The 24,846-nt window shown below is 41.0% G+C and overlaps 1 protein-coding gene across 1 annotated transcript in view; it reads right to left on the bottom strand.

Annotated features, from left to right (window-relative positions):
* Positions 1–24,846, bottom strand: part of arhgap20 (Rho GTPase activating protein 20) — a 33,624-nt gene that overhangs the window by 3,441 nt on the left and 5,337 nt on the right. The window contains exons 3-14 of the mRNA XM_053328338.1: positions 17,226–17,402; positions 15,641–15,790; positions 14,939–14,980; positions 14,436–14,520; positions 14,188–14,265; positions 13,301–13,367; positions 12,740–12,949; positions 9,201–9,391; positions 8,434–8,598; positions 7,568–7,677; positions 6,856–7,045; positions 1,020–1,134 (exon numbers count right to left, since the gene is read on the bottom strand). Coding sequence (XP_053184313.1) covers positions 1,020–1,134; positions 6,856–7,045; positions 7,568–7,677; positions 8,434–8,598; positions 9,201–9,391; positions 12,740–12,949; positions 13,301–13,367; positions 14,188–14,265; positions 14,436–14,520; positions 14,939–14,980; positions 15,641–15,790; positions 17,226–17,402 — 1,580 coding nt within the window. The remainder of the gene's footprint in view (positions 1–1,019; positions 1,135–6,855; positions 7,046–7,567; positions 7,678–8,433; positions 8,599–9,200; positions 9,392–12,739; positions 12,950–13,300; positions 13,368–14,187; positions 14,266–14,435; positions 14,521–14,938; positions 14,981–15,640; positions 15,791–17,225; positions 17,403–24,846) is intronic.

Below are 24,846 nucleotides of genomic sequence, written 5' to 3'. Positions count from 1 at the left end.
CTGTGAGCTGCCTGGTCTCTAGTTAGTTATTTATAGCATGAGGAGGAACGTTAGCAGCATTTATGAATGAGGAGATTCAACGCTCTGTTAATCAGCACCTGTGACCCTGGAAATCACTGAAATTACCCCGGAGTCAACCTGCTGACCCCAATCAATGGGGCTGAAAGAGTCTCTGCCATTCAGTCGCACACACCCACCCACACACACACACCCACACACACACACACACACACACCCACAGTGAGCTAGTCTGTCTCAAACTGCCTTGTTACAAAATTTGAAGGTGTAACACATTAAAGCGTTGTCAGCTAAAAATAAATCCTTTCAGAAAACAAGTGAAGGAGCTCTTGTTCAGCCACACACACACACACACACACACACACACACACACACACACACACACACACACACACACACACACACACACACACATACACACTTTACACACTTTAGTAGACTTTCCCCTTGACCTTACTTTCATTAAACTATGTCAAATTGTCTATTTTGCCACAGTTGTGCTTAATTTCTCTCTATCACTTTTTAGCCTTCATCATTTTCAGCGTGGGTCAATGACAAGTAAGATTATTTTTTAACCAACTAAATAGATACAATTTTGAATTTGAGGGTCATGGGAAGATATTCTGTGTTTGTGTTACAGACTTACTTTGTTAAGAATGTCACTGACAACAATAACTCTTTTAGTTTCAGCTCTGACAGTTCTATCTCATGATATTTTAAGATTTTGGAAAACCACCAAACAAAAAAACAAATTATTCCACTAAAATATCAAATTGCAGCATTTATCATGATGCAAATACTGATTCATATGTTTCCTTGTTGTTGCTTTTAGTGGAAAGCAGAAGATCTTGAACAAACAATAGACACAGTGGGAAGTCAGACCTGGCCTTATTTTCTATTTATACAGTATGATTCCTCCTCAGGCTGATTACATCTCTCATTTCCTCTCCTCTCCTGTCCTTTCATTTTGAATCTCTTCTCTTCTAGTGTCTCGTTCTCACCTGATCCATGGTCGCTGCTGCTGCTCTTCTGGCTGAAGGCTCTAAACAGAGAGGTGACGTCTTCTCCCAGGACGCTGGTGCAGTTCTCTATGAGGAAGCGGACCAGCTCACACACCTGCGAGACGGAGAGAGAGAAACACACACTGTGACTTTTCCCACATCTTTACTCCTGCTGCTGCTGCTGCTGCTGACAATTCGTTTTAATAGTTATACAGTTGGATGAAGTGTAGCTCTGTAACTGTTTATGCAGAGCTGCGTTTGTTGAAGCGGTTCATCAAGGAAGCAGCCAAAGTTCAGCTCGGCAGAAATTCGGCAAACATGCAGTTTTCCAGCTTTCTACGTCTGCACGCCACTTCAAGTAAACACGTGGAACATACACACAGCGTTTATTATATATAGATATGACGCTATGTTAAAACACTGAAATAAAACAGCTATATTTTGCTCATACTGCAGCTACCGCCTGCTTCATTTTTTTGTGAAGTCATGACCTAAATAACTTTGTGATATCAGTTCAAAAGCTATCCAAAGTTGTGTGTGTGTGTGTATGTGTGTGTGTGTGTGTGTGTGTGTGTGTGCGCGCCACATATTATCACTCTGAGAAAAGTTTGTGTTCGTTTGTTTGCGCTGATGTCGACCTTCCAACTCCTACATGAGTATTTGCATTCCAAAGCCAGCAAGAAAACATCAAACTCCTTCCTCCCAGCGCTGGATAATGTCCTGATAATCATATATGACATCATGTATTGGCCATTATGCTCGAATGCTTGCTGGATGACCACAATGACAGACTGATGTAGTGCACGGGAGTTTCTGACAGTGACTTTTATGAAAGTTTGCTTTTTTTAAAAATGTTTATATGTTACAATTTTCGTCATTACAAAGGAGAAACACCCCAAATCACAGCTACAAATGGCTTCACATGGTGACTGTATTTGGACTTTTATGGGGAATAATCAACCCACAAGTCACTTTACTTGGCTGAAACCAATTCTTGTTAAACTAAACACACCAAATATACTAAATACATATGACGTCCTGTGACACAAACAGTCAGAAACACCAAGGCCACTCAGAAACTGTGACAGGTTTTCATTAAAATCTGTCCTGTTGTGTTTCTGAATGTTCTTCCTGTCATTGCTCTGCCTCTGTGACACTATGGAAACACAGCGGAGACAAACACAACTGTGAGACCTCCTTGTTTGTTTGTTGAGCCAGATGTTGTCTGTGTGGTGTCCATATGCTGTGTATTATACCATGTTTAGTACAGAAGAAGAGTCTGCCTGCTTTAACAGTGAACACTCAGGCTGCTGTAGGGATGTTAAATCATTCTTTCCTATTATTAACCTCTAAAACCTTTATTTTCTCAAAGCCAATCAAACAATCTGATCGTCATCATCGTCTGATTGTCCTTTTATTGACAGTCATTTCTACAAAATTGTGGAAACAAGAGAAGCAGGTTAAGATGATTATACACCGAAATTTGGATTAAAAATTGAATTTTTTGCAATTTACTAAAACCATCACAGATGGTGCATTTGCTTTTTTTTCCACCTGCCTGATGATGGAAAAAATATTTTTTTTACAGTTATATAACTTAATGACTTACACAATAGTTTCATTCTAACAGTCCGCTGCAGTTAATCCTTCAAAGTTGTAACCGGAGAGCAAATGTAACATGTTCCTCTTGGTTTTTATGTCCTGCGTCATGTACACTACTTCTCCTCAGATAACACATGCGCTAATGTCTGCTGTATGAAAGCCCTGAGGACACGGTTTATTTGGATTATGTGTAATTCTCTATGTGCCTGTCTATGACTAGCGCTGACTTACACAGGGAGAAAATATGAAAGCACAAATGTCACATCTGCTTGTGAAAAGATGTTCAAAAAACAAACTTAAATGACGCTCTTTCATTGCTTCCCACATGACTAATACCATTAAAGTGTGTAAGAAATTCCATATGCTCCACCTGTGTACATCTCACATTTAACATTTAATTATCCTCCTTCATATTTACCAAGTATTTCAGTCATTTGCTTCAGGGAGAGTGAAGCTATCCAATTATCTTCCAGAGAAGAAACCTGTTCCTGATTACAGGTAAGACATCTTTACCTTCATACTGTATGTTGTTGCTTCTATATGTCAAACCTGTGTGCTATCAGTACACAATGACTCCACTGTCTCCTTCCTCAATAACAAGTCACCTGATAGATATTTTAAGTATATGTTTATCAATGGGAGATTACAGTATGCATCCAGTGGTGCAAATCAACAAATTAATTAGAGGTAAGTATCTGTGCTTCCATGTTTAGGTGACTTATCATGGAATGTTAATGACTTAAGTGTGATGTGAAGGCCAGACATGTTGAATCATAGTCATTAAAATACCTGAAACTTAGCTCTACTGTCTTACTGGGGTTCTGATATGACAGCAATTAAACATTTCTTAACCTAAATGATAATCAGTTTGTTTGTCATTGCCACTAAAATGAGTCATATGAGTGTTTTTGTGGTCCAAAGACATAGTTTCACCCGTTCTCCAAAACTATTATAATGACCTTACACAAAGTCTTCACATTGACAGTTTCTGATGTGCACTGCTGTGGTTTAGATTTGGTTTATAGGAAACTAAAATGATTTGGTTAAGAGTGGCTTCCTGTGTCAAAGTAAAAAGCTTTTGTATACCCAATAAACCAATTCTCTTCTCACAGACATTATTCCTACGACTGCTAGAGGTTGCTTATGAAGGACACATGAAGGTTGTTTGAAGTCTTTGTTTTATGTCAGATGCAGTTGTTTTGCAACTGTGGCTCTATAATTACTGAGAAAATCTGTCTTTAGCCTCAAATGTTGGGATTAAATGACTTCCTGTTGCCCTCATGTGAAAATAGGCCGTTTAGCTTAGTCAGTCAGAGTGCTCTGATAACCAAAAATATGAATCTTTTCCTGGTTTTAACCTGGTTTTCATTTCAGTTTAGTCTGAAAACAGCAGATAATGCAACAAATGTGAAAAAAGTGAAGAAAATTAGCTTTTTTCTCAAATTCATACATGGATTGACAATTTATTGAGTTGTCTGGTCTAAATAATTAAGTAAAAATTGCACAACTCAAGAGGAATGGGTGTGTAACAGCTCTTCCTTTCTATTCTATTCTGTCTCCTTTTCACCACTTTCATTTCTTTCCCCTCCTCCTTCTTTCTTCACTTTTTCCTTTTTCTGCTTCCTCGCTGTCTTCTTACCTGCCTCTGTCTCTTTAGGCCTCCTGCCCTCCTTCAATCACTCACTCGGCATTCCTCTCTGTCTTTCAGAGAGCGCTGCTACGTGACACTGAGCACTGTTTCAATGAGCCCCTGAGCTTTTTCCGGGAGTCTTTCGCCAATCTGTCCATCAACGGCCCATTCAGGACTACACCTTCTTTAACTCAATAGGATGTTGTGTTAATCTCTCTCTCAACCATTGAAAAACAGTGCTGTATATACAAAAGATCTACCTGCTATATAAATGTAGAATGAATGCAGGTTGAGTGTGCTTTTTTCACCACTGCATGTACACATCTGCACGTGTGCGTGGGTGTATGTGTGTGTGTGTGTGTGTGTGTGTGTGTGTGTGTGTGTGCGTTTAGAGATGTCACAGCTGTGTGTAAGTGGGCAATTTGTGAGTATTTGTGAGGTCATCCATCAACAGATAAATCTCATAGTTCAAGCACTTTTCTGTTTTTTCGCGACGTTGCTCCACCGGTCCGATAAAGTCACAGAAAAAAAAACGACACGTTCCAAAAAGCAAGGGGGGAAAAAAACAACCTTTCTCTCTAATGATTTCTCTGCCTCCATCTTAAGTAACACACTAACTATCTAAAAGCTATATTTACCTCAGAAGCTCCTAAACAGCTGCATTCAGCCAGAAACATTTAAATTACATGCTGCAGTGAAGAGGAGGGGAGGGACGCAGCAAACTGAACTGAATTGGCTAAAGCTGAGTGTTCACGTGTCTCCAGACAAGGCTGGAAACTCGCCACGGCTCGGCCAGGGGCCCGAGCCTAGTTTAAATTGGCCCCTGGCTCCGACCGCAAGGAGGGAAATGTCGAAATCTCACTTTGTTATTTTTTTCCCAGAAAAGTTTTTCCCAGAAAAAAAAAAGAGGGCTGCCTGTGTTCAAGCCGCAACACACACAAACAAGCAGTGTAACTAGAAGGAGAGTGTTATCAGGGGAGTATTTGTGAAAGAGAATATTTAGGTATTTGTGGGTGTTGAGGTTATTTGTGCTGACAAGTGTGTGTGTGTGTGTGTGTGTGTGCATACATTTGCGGGTTGACTGTGTGGGTCTTTTTGTGTGTCTCAGTCGTGCATGTGCAAGTGTGTTATGAAGAAGAGGAAGAAGAAAAGGGGACGCGGGAGCGGGGGGTTTCGGCCGATGCAACGCTCCGCTGAAACACATGCTCGGCCTCAGGATTTCGTAGGAAATTCTCTGCGTGTTTTCTCAATGAACCTCAACCACCTCGTAGATAAACACACACACACACACACACACACACACACACACACATTTGAGAAGATAAGTAAACCAGCCACCCACAGAGAATGTGTGTAACTCAATAACTGTAACTTTCCAAACTTGACCACAACTCAAAATTATATGCTGTATGTCTTTGTGATTTCATGATGTTCTCTGATGGACGGGGAGGAGGGGTGGGGGTGGGGGGGGATTCCTCTGTGGTCTCTGGCTGCAGCTACTGCTGGAGGTATTAAGTCATTTCAGGTTAGTTGAGCAGGCCAAGACGAGAAAGAAAGCCAGAGCAAGAGTTGCCTCACTGCTGAGTTAACTTTGGATTTCAAAAAAGAAAGAATTAAGCCATGTAGTGTCTGTAAATGTGTATTAAAGGAATGGATCACACAAATTAAAAGGTTTTCATTTGGGACTACTTTCTACTCATTTTGGATTTGTGTGTGTTAAGCTTGCTCAGATTGAGATGTTGAGAATGAGACACAATGCTAAAACTCAAATGTAAATGATCCTTACAATAAATGCCAGTGTCCTACTTTAACTATTTGTGCTGCTACATAAGACATCAGAGATAATCCTGTTGTTTTTATCTGGGTGATCCGACCATTTAAAGGTGACATAAGGCTCTGTTGTTGATGTTGAACTCCATACATATTGTAACATTATATATTTTCCTGTGTGCTTGTCCTGTAAAGCCTGTCAAGTCTTGCTCTAAGCTCGGGGATTTCAAGCTCAGTCGAGTGTAAGAATGTTGTGATATGAGCTCATGAGTGATTGTCAGTGATAACATGTAAACTTAACTGAGCTTGTGAGTGTGTGTGTGTGTGTGTGTGTGTGTGTGTGTGTGTGTGTGTGTGTGTGTGTGCCGGCTGTGTGTTAGTGGGTCAGCTCTCGCTCGGAGGTCGGTGCTCGCATCCACAAAGAAACCTTCAATCTGCTGACAAATGGCTTCCAGGTTGTATGTATGTATGTGTGAGTGAGGGTAGTTTTGTGTGTTAAGTCTCTTAGCTGTCCGTCAAACCCCCCCCACCCCCCCAACCCACCCCTCCTCGGCCTATCTGTCTGATCGCATGTGCTTCATACATCCAAGCAGCACGTACACACACATGGCGAAACACTTTGCTCCCATAATTCCACTGAAATGTTAAATTCCTTGGGGTTTGCACACTGTCTCGACAAGCCTCCACCACACACACACACACACACACACACACACACACACACACACACACCTGTAGCTCCTCCTCAGGTGTATTCACTGTTTAAATACCTTCCAGATTAAACAATTTAAAAAAATCTGTGGTGTGTGTGTGTTTTTGAGAGTTCCTTCTCACCTTTTTGGTACCCTCCCCCTCCATCTCGGGGGTGCTGGGTGCCGGGGCCCAAAGCATGCTGGGAGCGATGCAGACGGACAGGTTGAATGTGTTCATCTGGTTGTCGTGGGCGTTGCATTGGATGCAGTGCAGCACGGCCATCACGTGGCGCAGCAGGAGCAGGTTGTCGCCGGGCAGAAGGCGGAGCAGCCTGAGAGCGATGGAGGGAAAAAGGAAAAAGATGGAGGTGAGAATAGATTTAAAGGAAGGATTTTAAATCTTAAAACACAAATATTGTTGCTGTTTGATCTCTGTCTCTCATAGCTTGTGTTTGTTTTTCACAAACATTTGCTTTCATGTAACTTATATTTTCCCAAGCTGAAGGAATTTAGTTTGTTGCTTCTGGATCTAGACTCTTGCTCTCCCTGTCTTTCTCCTCCCCCTCTTTTTCTCTTTAGACATAAAAAGGGTGTAGTTAAAGGAAAAACCAATAAAGCGTCTTTAGTAAGGTGTTGAGCCACCACAAGCCTCCCATTTTTACACCGATTTTTTTTTTCTCCTTTCATCTCTCACCCGTCTGTCTAATGAATGTCTGCATGACTTGTTGTGTCTGTGCTTATGACAGACAGACAAAGAGTTACAGTTTTGTGCGCTGTCACGACTCTCATTTTGAGCGGCAGGATTAGGATTTTGGCACGCACGTGTTTTGGGATTTAGAAGAGAATGTTCCTACCTATTGACGGCTTGTGTCCTCTCCTCCCCTTCATCCCCCTCCATCACATCCATCCACTGGTCGTACAGGTCCACACACAGCAGGCTGCCTGGGATGTTTCGCAGGAAGTCCTGTATTAGAAAAAAAAGAAAATGCAGCACAATGAGTGTTTTCATTGTCCATTATATCAGTTTTTTTTTTTAAATATATTTTTGGGTTTGGAAATGTATGCTTTTATTATGCTTATATTATATGACAAGAATTGAAGGGGGGTAGTAATATGGCATGTCTCATAACCAGTAGGCTAACTGCTACCAACTACTAAAATGTTAAACAGTCATTTTAATCAATATTACAGCCCCACACTGTCAACCAAGGACACAATTTTATCACTTAATGTATATTTATTTCATTATTATTCTCATTCATGCTGCTGTATTTTTACTTGAGTGACTTATTATTGTTATTTTTACAACTGGCAGTGGTTCATTTTTCTGTCAATGGACTAATCAACCCACAGCAACAGTGTTTTTGTCGAGGCTCTCTCTCCCGTCAGCTGTGCAGAAAACAGGTACAGCCCAACTAAGACAGGAGAGGAATCAGCTGGGTAAAGAAAGTGGAATCACCTCAGCTGCTCCCTGGATGCCCAACACTGCAGTGGCTCTGTTTGGCCTGGATGCTGAACAATGCTGCACCTTGTGTGTGTGACTGGCAGCCTGCCTGGCTGTGCAGAGACAGATTATCCCGTCTGGACTTATGTGACTTTGGAAACACATCAGTCGGGCTTGCTCTCTGTTGTCTGGTTTCAAACGAGTTTAAACGGGGCGTATCTGAGCGTGGTTCTGTGTGTGTGTGTGTGTGTGTGTGTGTGTGTGTGTGTCTGTTACCTTCAGGACAGCAGCAATGACGAACGCAGATTGGTGTGTGATCTCTGGATCCTCTGTCCCGGCGTCCAGTCTGTCCCGCAACTCCCGGCAGGTTTTAGCTCCTGCCGACCGCCTGAAGATTCCCTTGGTGTAGGGCCCCTCCAGGTACAGGAACACTAACATGTCCTGGAGGAAACAGGGATTAGGACAGGTTTAGGACATAAAATCCCTTCAAATGATATTTTTATCTGTATTCTGAATGGAAAAGGTGTTTTTTTTATTGCTGGCAGATCTAAGAATTCAAATGCTGCAGCACAGCAGCTCTGCATGTTTTACCTCCAAATACCAGAAAACAAATTCAATTGTGGTACTGAAGACCTTTTTATTGATGAATCGAAAGAAACATCAATAAAAATGTCTTCAGTATCACAAATGAATTGCCTAAAATGAAACTTGCAAATTAGAAATGACACTCTCACTTACAATATTTCATGTATTCTTTAAAGGTTGAAAAGATGGATTAAATGTTTTCTAGTCATTCCAGTCTGTCCTCTATGGCTTTAATCTGTTTGTCTGACATATACAGTACCATACACTCCTGTTTGAGCAGGTGGTAGTTGCTTCCTCAAACAGTAATCAGTAACACTAAAAGAATTTGGTATCTAAAATGAATCTTCTTCCTCATACCCCTACATACAGTTCACTGTCAACCTCTAAATCATCCAGTGACCCCTCCAGACAAGGTCTCAACCCTTCTTGCTGGCCTATGTGACCTCTGCTCAGCTCACCATGACAGGCTTAGGCAGGCCATGGTCTGGAGAGCAGACGGAGCTCAGGGGTCGTCCGAACAGCCGTCCCTGAGTGGGTGAGAGTGAGGTCGGGGACAGGGGCAGGCCATCCAGCTGGCTGCTGGAACCTCTCCAGAAAGGCCAGTTGATCAGAGACCTCTTCCTCTTAAAAGACTTCTGCGATCCCGGTTCTGCAGGGAGGGGGGGGGGGGGGGGGGGCACAGAAGAGGAAGAGGTGAGCTGCGGGTTTCAGATGTAATCAAGCTGCCGTTGTTTGAGTAATGCATGTTGAAGTCACTAGAAGGCATTCAGTCGGATAAAAATGATTGCTCAACGATTGACCCTATTGCAAAATTTCAGCCGATGTAACTCTTTATGCAATGTTTTGTTTTTGAGTCTGGTTTGGATTTTGCAGCGAAATAGGTCAAACTGTTTAGTAGTGACCTAGGAGTTCTAGAGAAGACAAAAGGAAGAGTGTGAAATAAAGACAGAAAGACACCAAAAAGACAGAGAAGAGAGAACCATTGATTCAGTGTTTGTCAGAGAAGCATGCAGACATGCGCTCATGCTCGAGGGCACCGTTTAATTTGAGGGTTGTGCGTGCGTGGAGGCGTCTGTGTTTACCCATGCTGCATGAGTATGAAAGCATACATGAATGTAAGGGCCTCTGTGCGACCCTTAGGGGCTTGTGACTGTGTGTTCCTTGTTGAGTGTTTGCTCAGTGGGACTAAGTCACGATGTCTACCTGTGAGGTTTGTGTTTAAGTGTCTGTCTGCAAGCCTGCCTTCATGGTGTCTGCATGTTCTCAGTGACATAACAGCTCAGTGTCTCTGCTGTTAGACAACTGCATAGTGTGTGTGCATTGCTAACAGACACCATGTATTTATGTATTTGAAATCCATATGTAAAATGACTTGATTCAAGACTGTGTTGCCTTCATGGAACACTAAAAGATAAGGAAAATTAGGAATGACTTTAAAAATACTACAGCAGGGTGACTTTCTAATACAAGTACCTGCTTTGGACTAATGTTTAAACACATGAATCTATGAGGTGATTAATCTACAACAATTACGATAATCAAATATTTATTTAGGTCATTTATCATGTTTTTTAATATCATATCAAGGTTTTAGACAGTTGCTCAAACAAAACAAGTAATTTTAAGACCCTGGAAAGTTGTGATGGACATAAACGATTCAACAAAAAAATAAACACACGTTAAATTTCTATTCAATTAATTTAAAAAATATCCAGTGCATTAAATTGATGGCGCAAAAATTGATTAACTGCAACATGTTCTTTATTCTAACTGTTATAAAATACCTGTAAACTACTGGTGATATCTGTCTATTTGCAAATATAACACTACAGCAAACCTTTTAAAGGGCTGTTGGATTGCATGACAACCTCGTAACAGCTCCAACAATCTTGAAACCATAGCATTTATTTCATTAAGAGATTGCGATTTGTAACCTAGGGTGGGACTTCTAATACACGATTCTTTTAGTGGGTGGAGGACCCGGCGGTCCAAAAAGGCCCCAGAAAATATGTAGCATACCTCACATAGAAGTCATTATTTAACAATCTGCTGTGGCGTTGTGCCCAAATATGATCTGGAACAAAATTACTTTCCTGCTCTGGCACTTCTCAACAGGCCTAGCCATCATCGGGGGGAGAAAAAACACAACTTTGCTGTAAATCAGGCGAGTCGTCATTAGGGCTTTCTAGTCAGGGAACATTTTTAGACAAGGGGAATGAGGGAATAACAAAAGACTGGGTGGGCAGTGTCTGTCATCCTCCTGTAATCTTCTGTGCTAGCATGTTACAAAACAGGTGCTACAGTACGTATAGTATTTGTCTCCAAGGGTAATAAAGTACAACACTAGACTAGACTAGTTTTGGTGGACCACGAGTCAACCTGTAGAGTAGACTTTTTATGAATCTGGTCAACATTGGTTTCTTTTCCTAAATTTAATTGAATTGAATTTTAATGAGTTTTTTGGAGGATGTGGTTCATTGTGGTGACCCAGCTATGTAGGATGTCAAAACTACAATGAGCAGAATTTCACTTAATTGTCAGGTGTCTTCAAGCCAGCTTTAAGGCTATTACTTCCTATATAGCTACCACTCAATAAATATACATGCGTTCGTTAGCTTTCGGATTGGGTGCGAGTCATTAGGCTTGTATATTGGTGGGGCTGGTATGGAGCAGTTATGTAAGATGCTGTTATGCTTGAAGCAAAGGAATCTGAGGCGAAGCTTGCGGTTGGCAAACTGGAGCCTCCTTGACTGGAAAACACACACTTTTTCTCTTTAACTTGTTTTCCTGTAAGCCCCATCTCCTCCTCCGCTGTCGTGTTTCCATCCCGGTTTCTGTATCCGCTGCTTATCCTCTCTCCTGTCCATAAGTCATCTTGTTTGTCTTTTTCTGCTCATTTTTCTGTCCCGCTCATTTTTTGAGGTCCCCTATTTTCAGTTTGTTCCCTCTGGAAATTCCTCTCACTCTATCTGTTACTGTCTGTTGTTTCTTTTTCCTTCACCTCCATTGACCTGCAGACTTACTCAATGGCTGTGTCATCTCTTTTCATTTTCCATCTTCCTATTCTCACACTCATCTGTCCCTTCTGGGGTTTCTTCCCCTTTGTCTGTCTGACATTTTTCTTATTGTGACACTTCGCCTGTGCTAACCCCTGTTATAACCCCTTCTCCGCTAAAACCTCCTTTCCCACCGTTCTCATTGATGTATCCTTTTCTTCTTAGCGTATTGATTCAGAAATAACAGCAAGGCTGACGTGCCTATGAGTAACAAAAATGAGAACAAACAAAGTGAGATAGTTTATGTAAGCGAAACAAATTCTGTTGTAAAAGTACTTTCTGTTCTGCACTGATACTTCTGTATACTCATATTTCTTCTTGCGGTTTCATAGAACTTTGGAGGATTTATGGGCGGATGAATTCTTGTCACTGGCCAACCATATACTTGGAAACCTCAACTCATGTGGTGATGAAAAAAGAGCTTTTAGTCAGTGAATCCTCCTGTGTGTATAAAGGTATGTGAGCATATGGACAGTGTTGCCAGTGGTTATCAGTCTGTTGTCTTTTTGTTACAAGCATCAACCCAAAATATTGGACTTTTTAAACCAAATGGGGTTATTTTGAAAATTCGTTCTTGGAAGATACTTTGAAGCTTCAATTTTCCCAGTTTTATTCAAACTAGTGTGCAAGTAAAGACCTTGAGCATGTATGAAAAGTATTAGACCATAACAGCATCACAGAACGTGGTAAATCAATATTCCCTAGTGTTTTTTTTGTTTTTGGTTCTTCCACCCTTTGGTTCCCGCACCTTACTCTGGTAGCACCACAGATCTTCCAGAAATGTATAATTTGAGGGTTACTGTTTTTTTAAGTCATCACGATGCAAGGTTGATTGAAATGTACTTCCTTATGCAATCCTAACCACCAAAATGTCAAAATCATGTGGTGTCATGACCTCCCAAAATGAAAGAAAATGCTGTTTTAGGTCTTGACAGTCTTACCTAAAAGAGAAGTCTGTCCTGGAGCAACCTTGCTGGGTTTGAGGATGAACTGGCACTGGGTGTCTGGTGGGAGACACTGGTCCAGCAGCAACACCCCTGAACAATCTGTGGGACTCGATGAATCTCTGCCTGCTCCTCCTCCCAGTCCTCCACTACTGCTCCCACTATCCCGAATATGGCTCATCTTAATGCTGAAGGGAAACTCGTGGCCTGAGGGAGAGGTCAGGGTCCAGAGATTAGAGGTCATGGATCTGGTATGTGCAGTCTCTGCATGTGTTGAGGAGCCAAGGAAAAAATCTGATACAAATTAGGGCAGAACTAGTGTGGTGCAACAATGAATCAGCAAGCTGGAGTTGGGCTGTTAGTAATTCAGTGTGAAGAACAGAACAAAAGATTATGGTCACAGAATGTCACAAATAAGCCACTGTGACGTCAAACAAAACACTAAGTTCTCTGAAATGTTTTTTGGTGTACCACTTATGCTTGTACAATAGTGACCCTGCACAGGGAGTAACTGTTTTTTAACAAGGTTGTACGTAGTAAAATGACTGGTGGGCTCACCTATGAGAGGATATGGAGGGTCGTCCTTACTGGAGTTCACCCACAACCGGTGGTCTTTCACACAACCCTAGAGATAGAAAAAGAAAAACAGGTTCAACACATGTATTTTAAATATAACACTTCTTCTGACTCTATACCCTGCCTACCATACCAGTGAAAAGCTGACTGTAGCTCTGTGCTATAACTGTCACACTTTAGCATAGCCTACAAGCTTTTTTAGACAGTTTTCAAAATGGCTCCAGTAAATGCTCATTTCAATTTTTTTTAAAAGCTAAAACTACTTTTTTTACTTACTAGGTGTGGTGGCAATTTCCCCCCAAAAGTTCAAAAATATCACAGCCACCCTTGTTACTGTCTCTGGCAGTACAGGCTTGAACTAAATGCTAACCTCAGCATGCTAACACGCCAACAATGTCATGCTAACATGTTCATGTTTAGCTGGTATGTTTAGTCTATTGTGTTCACCATTTTAGTGTAGGGTGTTAGCATGCTAACATGCTCACAATATCAATGCTAACATGCTCAGCTTTAGCTGGTATATTTAGCCTAATGTGTTTGTGCACCGTCTTAGTGTATAGTTTTAGCATGCTAACGTTTGCTAATTAGCACTAAGCATAAAGTATACCTGAGGCTAAAGGGAGTGTGTTATTTTTGCTAGAATTTTGTCATAAACTTGTGTAAGCAGTCTGGACCTCATGTTGGTGTTAATACTTTGGACAGTCTAATATTGAGACTCATAGCTAGATGTTGATCTAATAGGACTGTAACTTTAAAAAATACACAAGCCTAAAAGCTGCCAGACTGCCAACTTCCAGACTGGATAACTATATTAGACAGTGGTCATTAGACAGTAAACTGAGTATCAACAGTGGTCTCTGTGTACTTACTGATATGCCAAACTGCAGCAGAGCCATGCGGATGACATCAGTTGTGCTGTCATTGTTGCTGACCGCAAGCGTCTTGGCCTAGTGGGAAGAAAAAAATTGGAAACATTATGGAAATATCTTAATGTGTGTTACATAAGTAGGGATGCCATTAATTACATACTTAGAGACAGGTTCAGCGGTCCAACAACATTCATTTTTGTGCTGAAGGAAGCAATATAAAATCACAGGGGAAAGAAGAGAATACTTACATATGCGCAATTTCCAATATCCTTTGCAAATATCTTCAGTGGAATGGTCTTGGGGTCGTCATTTTCTTTTCCCTCATTTATCCGACTGAGTGTAGGAGAAAAACAAAACAGGAGGTCAGTGTTAAAGTAAGAAGTATAATTTTAATATTAAGTTTGTTCGGTCAATGCAGCACTGTGATATGTGAGAATAACATTCAGCATGTAAAACATCAATCATCTGTGAATAAAATACATACTTATAAAACATTATCTAGACTATATTCATCATGGTTGTTCCGATGTTATAAATTAATCTCATAACTTCTGTTAGGCTAGTTGATTCCTATTTATTCACACTGTGATTGTTTTCACTCATATTGAGCTGGCGTCTATTTAATCACTTCTGTTCCATCCATATGAAATCCCCCAGTGAGGGAAACTGGATTTGCAAGATAAACTTTAAGCAAAACAACAAAAGCAAGCAATCACAGACAAGGTAGCAAGGGGTATAACCAAATATTTACCTTTTGATGAGTGCCAACCATTTTTCCTTGAGCTCCTCAGAGCTGAAGAGGAGAGACAACGGTGAAAACATGATTAGAGGAAATCATGTTAAAAGCAACTGCCTGTTTTTCTCTGTTACATAACTCCCACTGGCCAAAACCGCAGACTTACGCCATAAGCTATGACTGCATTCCTGGCTATATAAAATATAATGGGTGAGTAGGAATGAGCTTGAACGTGTGGATGCCATTGAGGCAGGTGCAAATGCATAGTCCACATGTTATGAATGTATTTGTATGTGTGTAGCATGTTCCTGCCTGATGTGTGTCTACTCTCATCTTACTGCGGTTGGGTTGAGCAGCTTTACGACTGGGTACTGCCTTCCCTGCTTAAGGGTTTATAGATTTTGTGGTTTGGGTGTTCAGTTTTTAGTCCCCTGCTATAATGTACATCTGCCTCTCAGAACATAGTGTACTCTCTCAGAAGTACACTGGGGAGGCATTTAAAAAATATATGTTTAGTGTTTTTAGCACAAATAATTATCATGCAATGCCAGTGTACTGAATGTACTGTAGTTATATAAAGGGAAATTGAGGTATATTGAATTGCTCGTATTTGATCAAACAAGATCATCTTGAAAAATAAAAGGTATTCCTCTAATTGAATGTGAACAACTTACGTTGTGTGTGGTGTGTGTGTGTGGGGTGTGTGAGTGTGTGTACCTGAAGGTGGCCACGCAGTTGCTCGTTGGCCAGCCCATGACGAAGCTCCTCTCTGGGTTAGTGCTTCCTTCACAAACTTCCTCCATGCAGCTGGCCGTCCACATTTCACACACGCGGACTTGGGCCTTCACTTTGAAATGAGTGGGAGACCTGCAGGAAACACAGTGTACAGACTTCAACTCCTGTTTTTCATTATTAAATCAATTCATCTAATTAGGTGTTTTTTCAATAAATTGTTTGTCCAAGGTGATGTCCTTAAATGTCTAGTTTTGTACACAACCCAAAATGAATCTGTGTACTGTCATAAAGGACCATAGAAACCAGAAATATTTCAGAAGAATTCGACAATCAACTAATTCTTTTAAAATGGTATTAATTAACATTTAGGAAAAATCATTAAAATCCCAGAACATGTTAAAAAAGCTCACAAAAAAGTAAGATTCCTTCTAAAGGAGTTCCTCAAGGAAGCTACTGGGAGCCCCTGAAGTTACCATCTGAGTTTTCTTTAAACAACATATTTATAAACCTCCAACATATGACAATCCCTAGTTAAGAAATATTTCACACTGAAGCAAAATTGAAAACATTGGGTTATTTTCAAAGGTTAAAAACAGCCATGCTCAGCAGAAGTGTATTTATACACCGCTACATCTGTGATTATAGATGGAGAAACTCCAAATGCACACATGTGGGACACACATCTCGCAAACACACATGCACACTCCCTGCTATTACATAGATATGAAGGCACACAAACACACATACACATCAGTGAACTTCTTTTTTTTTCTCCTTCTGTTGCTCCTCTCTCTCTCTAAAATACACACGTGCCAATACACATTCCTCTTACTCACCCTGTGTTCAGCCACAATGTAATAAAGCCAATTATAGCATATACTTGCTATGCTGGAAGGGTCAGCTCCGCCCACTGTCACATGACTCCCAATATGGACCACAGACGTCCTGCTGTGTCTGCACTGAGGTGTGTGTGTCTGTGTGTGTGTCTGTGTGTCTGTGTGTCTGTGTGTGTGTGTGTGTGTGTGTGTGTGTGTGTACAGTGAGTACATAAATACACACCAAAAAAAGTATCTTTCCGTCTCTGTGTCTGTGTTTAAATGTGTGCATGAGCTCATATATGTGTGTTTTTGTGGACTTCAAAAATGTAATGTGCTCTTTAGGTTTCTATTTTAGTACATGTGTGTGTTGCAGTGTGTGCACTGGGTGGGGAGTCTCATACTGTAGGAGCGAGGCAGGCCTGCTCGGCTTTGATCTCAGCCAGGCTTCATATGGATTTAATTGGCTGGGAAATAATTATATGCTGGGGAGAAATGAGGGAGGGAGATGTGAAGGAAATAGAGGAGTAAGAGAAGGAGAAAGGGAGGGAAGATAGCTCCATCCTCTACAGATTTCTGTTTGCTATCAGCGTTAGAAAAACAACTGGAAACAGATGAAATATTTCTCCTTGGTTTCGTTTTTTCCCCCCCTGTTTACGCCTCCCTGTTTCTCCATCACATACTAAACCACATAAACAGGCACTCCTTTATTCTCTATCATTTCTCCAAAAAAAACCCAGAAGGAAACTTACTTGGCCTTGGTGACAAGGAGCGTGTCGGAGAAGAGGAAGAGGTGTCTCTCTTGGGTCTGAAGGCCCATCTTTAGCTGCGTTTGGGCGTGACCCAGGAACACACGGCCTGGACACTCCGCCAGGAAGGCCTGCACGAGGGGACATGACTCTGGGCTGACTGGCGACAGGCAGCTTTCCCTAGAGGGGACAAAACAGACACAAACAAAAACACTGAGAATAAAATACTGTATTTGGTGAAAAGGAGAAATTGGTGGTCTGGATGTTTTGGAGGCGTGCTTCTTAATGGAAAAATGCTCAAATACACTTCACCTCCTTCAACAGCTACTGCAAGATTGCCATAAAGCAATGGAGCTGCTTAGTGACCAATGTAAGAAAAGGGTGCAGCTGCTGAAAGTGAAAATGAAGCTATGTCAGAAGCATGCTCAATAGTCTGTTAAATGATATATTACTGTATGTATTACTGTAACACACTGCACATTTACAGAGTTAAGCACATATAGGCTATTGAATAACTGCAGTATAGTGCTCCAGTGACACATAGTGACACATAAGACACTGTGGACCTTTCACATTCACTTTTAAAAAGCTATTGAAGGATACAAATTGGCAACCTTTTAGTCAGAGTCCAGTAACCTCTAAACTAAGTGCCATTAACCCTATTTAGCTGATAGATATTCAATAAAACCTTAAAAATCTAACAAAGTCTCTACACAACCTGGGTCTGAAAATGCATTAGCTCCACAAGATGTCATTTAAATACAACACTTTTAGGTGTTATGGTATAAAACTGTGCCTGCCAGCATATTAGGAAACTAGCTGGATGACTGTAAACACTAAGGAATCTGGTGTTTTGATGGTTGCATGCAAATACTTGGAAGCTGAATCTAATAAATAGGGAGTTATCAGCTAAAGTGAAAGAGAGAAAAAAACTCACTGGATAAAATCTTAAGAAAATATAAGCATGATTGAGACTGGGAAAAAATATCAAAATGGAACAATCTCGACTATTTTATCCATAATATTTAGCTTCATGCAGGCTGCAAAACTGCCCTTGTTATTTCCTGTATTTCCTCTACTGATTCCTCACAGCTGCATGTGAGCATATAATCATGCATTGTCCGTAGAATAAATATTAGACTTTTGGACCTGCAGCGCAATTATTTGGCTATAAAACACCTATTGTGTTGCATAAGTGTGCTGGAGAAATCTGTAGAAAATGATTTGCATGTTTTGGAGCCGCGCAAAGATGGCTCGGTTCACTCAAACAGTCGGAAATGGCTGCGATGGAATTACAGCAGCAATGGCAAGAATGAGGTACACTAAATGAATAACTTTGGTTTGTTTTTCCTTATCTCTTGTCTCTTTTATTTCCTTTTTTGTAAGCAGATTTAAAAGTTGTACAAAACCCTACTTGCTTGCGATAAAAAATAACATTGTTTTTAGGTCAAGATTGTCTTTCTAGATGTTTCCCCCGCTGTCAATTTGTGCCACTGACTTGATAGACGGATGAAAACAGGGGAGTTTTTGGAGGAAGAGGAAATTGTTAGAGCTCCATCCTTTCCTGTTTACCTTTCACAACCAGATAAAAAACCTAAATCTCCACTCACACACATCTGCTATCTCTGTCTCTGTTTTTCTGTGTCTCCTTTCATGTACACAAATATGCACCCACATTTTCTGCTCTCTCACGCATGTACACACCCTCGTAGATTCCCCCTCTTTTGCATCCTTGATATCAACAAGCGCACACACCCACACACACACAAACACACTAGCTGTTAGAGTCTCACTGTGGCAAAGACCAGACAAAATTGGATCGGAGTTCTCTTGTTTCCATCATACTCCGAAATCCTTCCAGCTACATTGCGTAAGTGATTGGTTACGTAATTAATTAACGATGAACAGACGACCACGCTGGAGTGCTTCGTTCTTTGCCTCGGCCTGTCTTTGTGTGTCATCCAAAAATAAGTCTAAAAGGGAAAGGGGGGAGTGAGTGAGTGCAATTAAAAGCAATGAATGTAGCCAATTAAGTGCTGATGCTCGCTTGGACAAGTTGCCCCGAGGGAGAGCGGGAAGTGAGGACTTTGAAATGTTCTAAAAGTGTGAACAATCAAAGAACCCCCCCCCCCCCCCCCTCCTCCTCCCTTTTTCTTCTTTTTTTTAAAGATATAACTATGTTACTATAACAAAATACAGAAATCATTCCTGGAAAAAAAGAGCCCTTTCCATGTGGCACACTGTGAAATGATTTAAAAACATTCACGTAATTCATCAACTCTCCTGCTGCTATAAATTAGAGATTCCTTTCTTTCGTGTCTCTGTCAAGGAGATAGAATGTGAATCTTCAATTTGAGCATTAATTTCTCCAGCGTGTGTGCAAATCCTTCCTCTACTCCAAAGAAGTTTATAAAGTTCAAAATGAGTTTTCTCTCTCTCTCCTTGGCATGTGACTGACCCAAATCAGCTCAGACTACATTTATCAGCACGCTCTCTTAATGTCACATCACATGCTGCTGCTGCAGGAGGAGGACAGTACAAGGGTAAAAAAAAAAAAAAAAAAAACACTACAGAGGGATGTTGGGAGGATTTGCAGGTAGCTCGATGAAGTTCAACTGGGATTAACACCATTATAGAGAATAAGTGTCATACATTTCCATTGGGCTTATCAACCACACACATCCTCCTCTAGTCCTATTATCCATGGAGATCCGGGAATGCTCCTGTCAGAAAAGCCCCCTCGCCCCCCCGCCCCCCATCCACACACCACACACACACGCATGGACGAACCTTCATGTAAAGCCCCCCTTTCAGATCCGACAACATTTTCCGTATTCACCACACATCCCTCCCTCCTGAATGTAAGATTGACAGCTGAGCCGCCCGTCTTTTGAATCTGATGGATGTGCGGCTAATGGCTCCATTGTACGTCATGTGATGTTGATAAATTGAGCGCTCAGCCCGCCTGCACGTACATGGCCACCTTTGTTCAGGCTTGGCACCACCGTGGGGAGAACTGTTGACTTTTGGGAACACAATAATGGAGGGGGGGGTGGGGGGGCCGGTGTACAATGAACCACAAAACACAGCATACTAATGTCTCAGTGTGCCAGCATGAATATTTAAATAGCACCCGCTAAGGTTGGTATATAAAAGGTCAACATATTTTATCAGTTTAAATCACAAAATACAGATACAATCTCATATTGGTCTAGCTATAGTCTATAACAGCTTTCTATAATAGATGTAGGACATTATCTGAGTCCTTTATTAATGGGCATCTGGTGATACACAGTCCAATTCAATGCTTATGTTTAGTTAATATGCTAAAATGACTTATATGATGTGAATGATGAGTTTAAGAGAAGACATATCACTCTGTTGGAGTTGTTGGAACTACACATACACTAGAGCTACAGTTTCTTTTCTCACTAATGATCATTGGCTGAGTGCAGACACTGGCCGCATTTAACTAGACAACAGCAGGCCTGTCACAATAATGGCGTTATCAACTTATCGTAAAATAACGTAATTATCAATTATCATCATGTCTATATATGGATTTATCATATGATACATGGACTTTGATCTTTTTTTTCACTTCAGTATTGCCACACTTCACATTAGCAGCTAAGAGGCTATTCATGTACACATTGGCTAAACAAGTAGTGTCCTCCATTCCTCACTGTGTACGTCCTGAGTGGAGACTGTAGAAGAATTAAAGGTAAATAACTCTAAAAGTAGTGTAGCACCCACTCTCCAATCCCACCCCCCACCCCCCTTACATTATTATGCTATTATATTATCATTATATCAGTGGTATAAAATGATCTTCAAATGACAATAATATCGTTTATCGTGATTATTTCTGAGACAATATATCGTCTAATAAAAGTAGTTATCATGACAGGACTCGGCTGCAGAATTTAGTCAGATTTACTTCAGTTACTGTGTGATTTGCTGTTGGCGACTTCATTTTAAGCAGTGATAGTCAGACACAGTACTGACATGTACTGTCACTATTTTAGGGGAACTCACTTTTGGTTTTTACTTCCACATTGGAAGTTTAGATAAGCTGGTCAACTTGTTTGCTTGTTTACAACCTGTCTGACAGTCTGACTGCTCTGACATTTACAGCAATGTCACCCAGTTTACAGCTCTCAGTAATTACTTTAGTGGGTGACATTTATTATGACTAATAAAAAAGTTTGGTAAAAGCTACAAAATAAAACGCAAGATGTAATAAACTGTAATTATCCTTTAAGTGGAAGTGGATAACTTGGATGGAGAAAAGTGTCATTACTGAGTGAGACACTATTCACTTGTTGTTACTTGCCCAAATGAAATTCCAGTAACAGACAGAGATAGAGTCAAACTTAGGTACTGAGCTGCCTCATTCATGCAGCCTCACACGTCCCGCAATGACACTTACACATACACGTACACACACACACGTACACACACTTATGATTCACTGAGTCCTAACAGTAATGTCACGCTGATTGGGAGTTAAATCACAGACACAACCATAATCAATATGCATATACACACACCTTCAAGTGCACACCCTGAGGACAACAGCTGGACAAACAGCTGCAACTTTCCTTTTCTCTTCTCCTTCCATCCATCCTGATTATCTTTTCTTTTTTTTGTCCACATTCTTTCACTTCGCTCTTTTCAGGAATCTCTCCTAACATTACTCATCCAACTATTTTCTCTCTTTCAGTTTCAATCTTTTTTGAAATATTGTCATTGCACCCAGTAGGTTAATTAATAACCTCATTGGCGTAACTTCTATTTAACTTGTTACATCACTCGTTCACACCCCTGCAGTGGAACAGCATAACATCACCTCAGCTGTCAGATGGTCGACCCTGACCGAGCAGACCGGCTCCCTCAGGCAATGACACACACTTATATAACGCTGTCCCTTTTCTCAACTTTATTAATAACACAAGAGGGACTGTGTATGTGTGTATGTGTATGTGTGTGTTTATACATGTTTCAGATCTCCATCTGCAGACCTGCTTCTGTTCTCCAAAGAGTAGCTGCGTCACCAGTTTCGTCTGTTATTGGCCTCTAGAAAAAAATCAGACTTCTCTAAAAAGCAGCCGACCTGCTTCCGATTTTTACCGTAACGGCCGGAGACAAGCAGAAGCTTTCATCTGGCTCTTGTGTTCCTTATGCAACATGTCAACACTGACTTCACTGTAGCTCACTGAAGGTGTGTGCGTGTGTGTGTGTGTGTGTGTGTGTGTGTGTGTGTGTAATTTGCTTAAAAAGAATGACATCACCAGTAGCTTGACCTCTTTCTCTTAGATAATGGCTTTCCACACAAGCAGCGACTGACTGGTCAATGAGTGTGTGTGTGTGTGTGTGTGTGTGTGTGTGTGTGTGTGTGTGTGTGTGTGTGTGTGTGTGTGTGTGTGTGTGTGTGTGTGCAGGAGAGAGAGATAGAGAGAGACAGAGAGATTGAAAGAGAGAGAGTAGTTGTCTGCTAACATGCAGATTAAAGAAGACGTCATTTTGGACAAAAAACACACCAGTCTGTGCCGTCTCCTAGATCCACAGAGGCAACTTTTGTTCACTACCGCCACAAAAGTACAGTATACATGAAAACAAAGAGATTCCACATGAGCTACATCTGTGAATCACACTCTAATTATTACTAACTAATTAAAAACACAAGTATCTCCTATCGTAGTGGTACATGAGCGCTTTACTCTTAATTTGAAGCCCTTTACACCCTTAGTAATGCTTTTTCCATCTGTGTTTATGTATGTCATGATGGAAGAATTGTGCTCCACGCTCCCCAGGCAGATAACCGAGTGATTCTAACCTAATGATCTGACATGAACCAGGATGTTTCTAGTCTTTGAAGCTGGTTTTTAAAATTCATGCGGAGCTGTTTACAGGACATCAGTTCCGTGAGCTGTAACCTGCAAAACGTGCCAGCTTATTCATGCTTGTTGAAAAGTTGCCTGCTGCTGCTGGAAATGAGGTTAATGAGAGAGAGAGGAGGTAGAGTAGAGTTATAAAAAGGTTATAAAACCAAAACAATGAGCTGAAAGAAGTTAAAAAATGTCCTTTTTTTGATCCAATGTTACAAAAAACGATATAACAGGCAAAAAAAGAAAAGTGAAATGAAATTCTTTGTTCTTCTTATTGTTTGATTGACAGGTGATCTCTGCATGTGCTGAGACACTAAAGTAAAAAAAAACAAAAAAACACCAAGCATTTTTAAAATCAAACTGACTACTTCACCTGTTTTTTTTCTCTTTCTGTCTCTTTCCTGTTTCCAAGTGACTCACCTCACCTCACCCTGAACTGGCTCTGGCTGCACCTGATCATTTCCATAGGCAAACTATAATGTCATCGTTGGCTCCAGGCTGAAGCAGTGCTCTCTATACACCCGAAAGGCAACACACACACACACACACACACACACAGAGACAAACCCACACACACACAAAGGATGAGGTCAGACTACTGAAACTCTTCCCTTTTTTTCAGTCTGTAAAAGAGAAGTGACCAGAAGCTGTCAGCCATGATATCCTTAACAGAACTCATTATCAAAAGCAGGAAATGTCTTTTGCATGATGTGTGACTGAATGTGTGTTCTTGCATTTGTGATTTCCAGGACCAAACTGTCCCTTAACAGAGAGGAAGAAAATGAGAAAAATCTGCCAGAAAAAGGAAAATTTTCTCTTTTTTTTTCTGGCTTGGGGTTGAGATTAAACTTGCGATTCTGTGAATGAAGTCATATCTTAACAAGTATATCAATACAAGTGTGTGTGTGTGTGTGTGTGTGTGTGTGTGTGTGTGTGTGTGTGTGTGTGTGTGTGTGTGCAGAAAAAAGTGAATGAAGTGCCAAAATGACACACTGTACACATCTGTGCTTTGCATCTCTGTGTGCATGTAGGTGTTTACAGTCAGGTTGTTTTTGGATTAGGTGTGTGTGTATGAGTGTGTGTGTGTGTGACGCCATAGCTGGTAGTGAGTAATAGCGAAAGGTCAGGAGTGTCAGCCAATCGTATGTTTTAATGCTTTACAGTGAAGCCACCTTCCTCCCCAGCAGTATAGATTTCATTGCATGGGAGGGGTGGGCTTACACTCTAGTTTCAACCCATAAAACCTCTGCACTGTGAGCCCCGAGGCTAAAAGATGAGGTTATACTTCTGGATGATTTGTAACAGTGTGTGTGTGTATGTGTGTGTATGTGTGTGTGTGTGTGTGTATGTGGAAGTGATGTAAGTGGCTCAGATAAAGTCCAGAGAGCCTTTTCAGCGCCTCTTGTCCTGATGGGAAAGACAGGACAGTGGGAGCAAAAAAAAAAGAAAAGAAAAGAAAAGAAAAGAAAGGAGTCACCTCACATTTAAAGGGAATGGCTACTTTATGATTTTACAGTATAACATTTCTTTGGAAAAAGTTGTGCAGCTACACTAACAACAGTACACACAGCATAGTAATTACTTTCCTCTTCTTATAATAATACCTGAGCCAGTGTGATTTACTTGAAGAAAGAGCACAGCGGTGTTGCAATGATGAGCCAAGGCCAAGTATTGTTGGCAGGAGCCGATGTGTCCATTATAGCTGTATTAATGGGACTATTGGGTGTTACTGC

The sequence above is a fragment of the Scomber japonicus genome, chromosome 11 (genome assembly GCF_027409825.1).
Source record: "Scomber japonicus isolate fScoJap1 chromosome 11, fScoJap1.pri, whole genome shotgun sequence".
In the NCBI taxonomy this organism is placed as follows: Eukaryota; Metazoa; Chordata; class Actinopteri; order Scombriformes; family Scombridae; genus Scomber; species Scomber japonicus.
The sequence above is the reverse complement of the archived record's forward strand: the minus strand, read 5'-3'. Positions and strand labels throughout refer to the sequence as shown.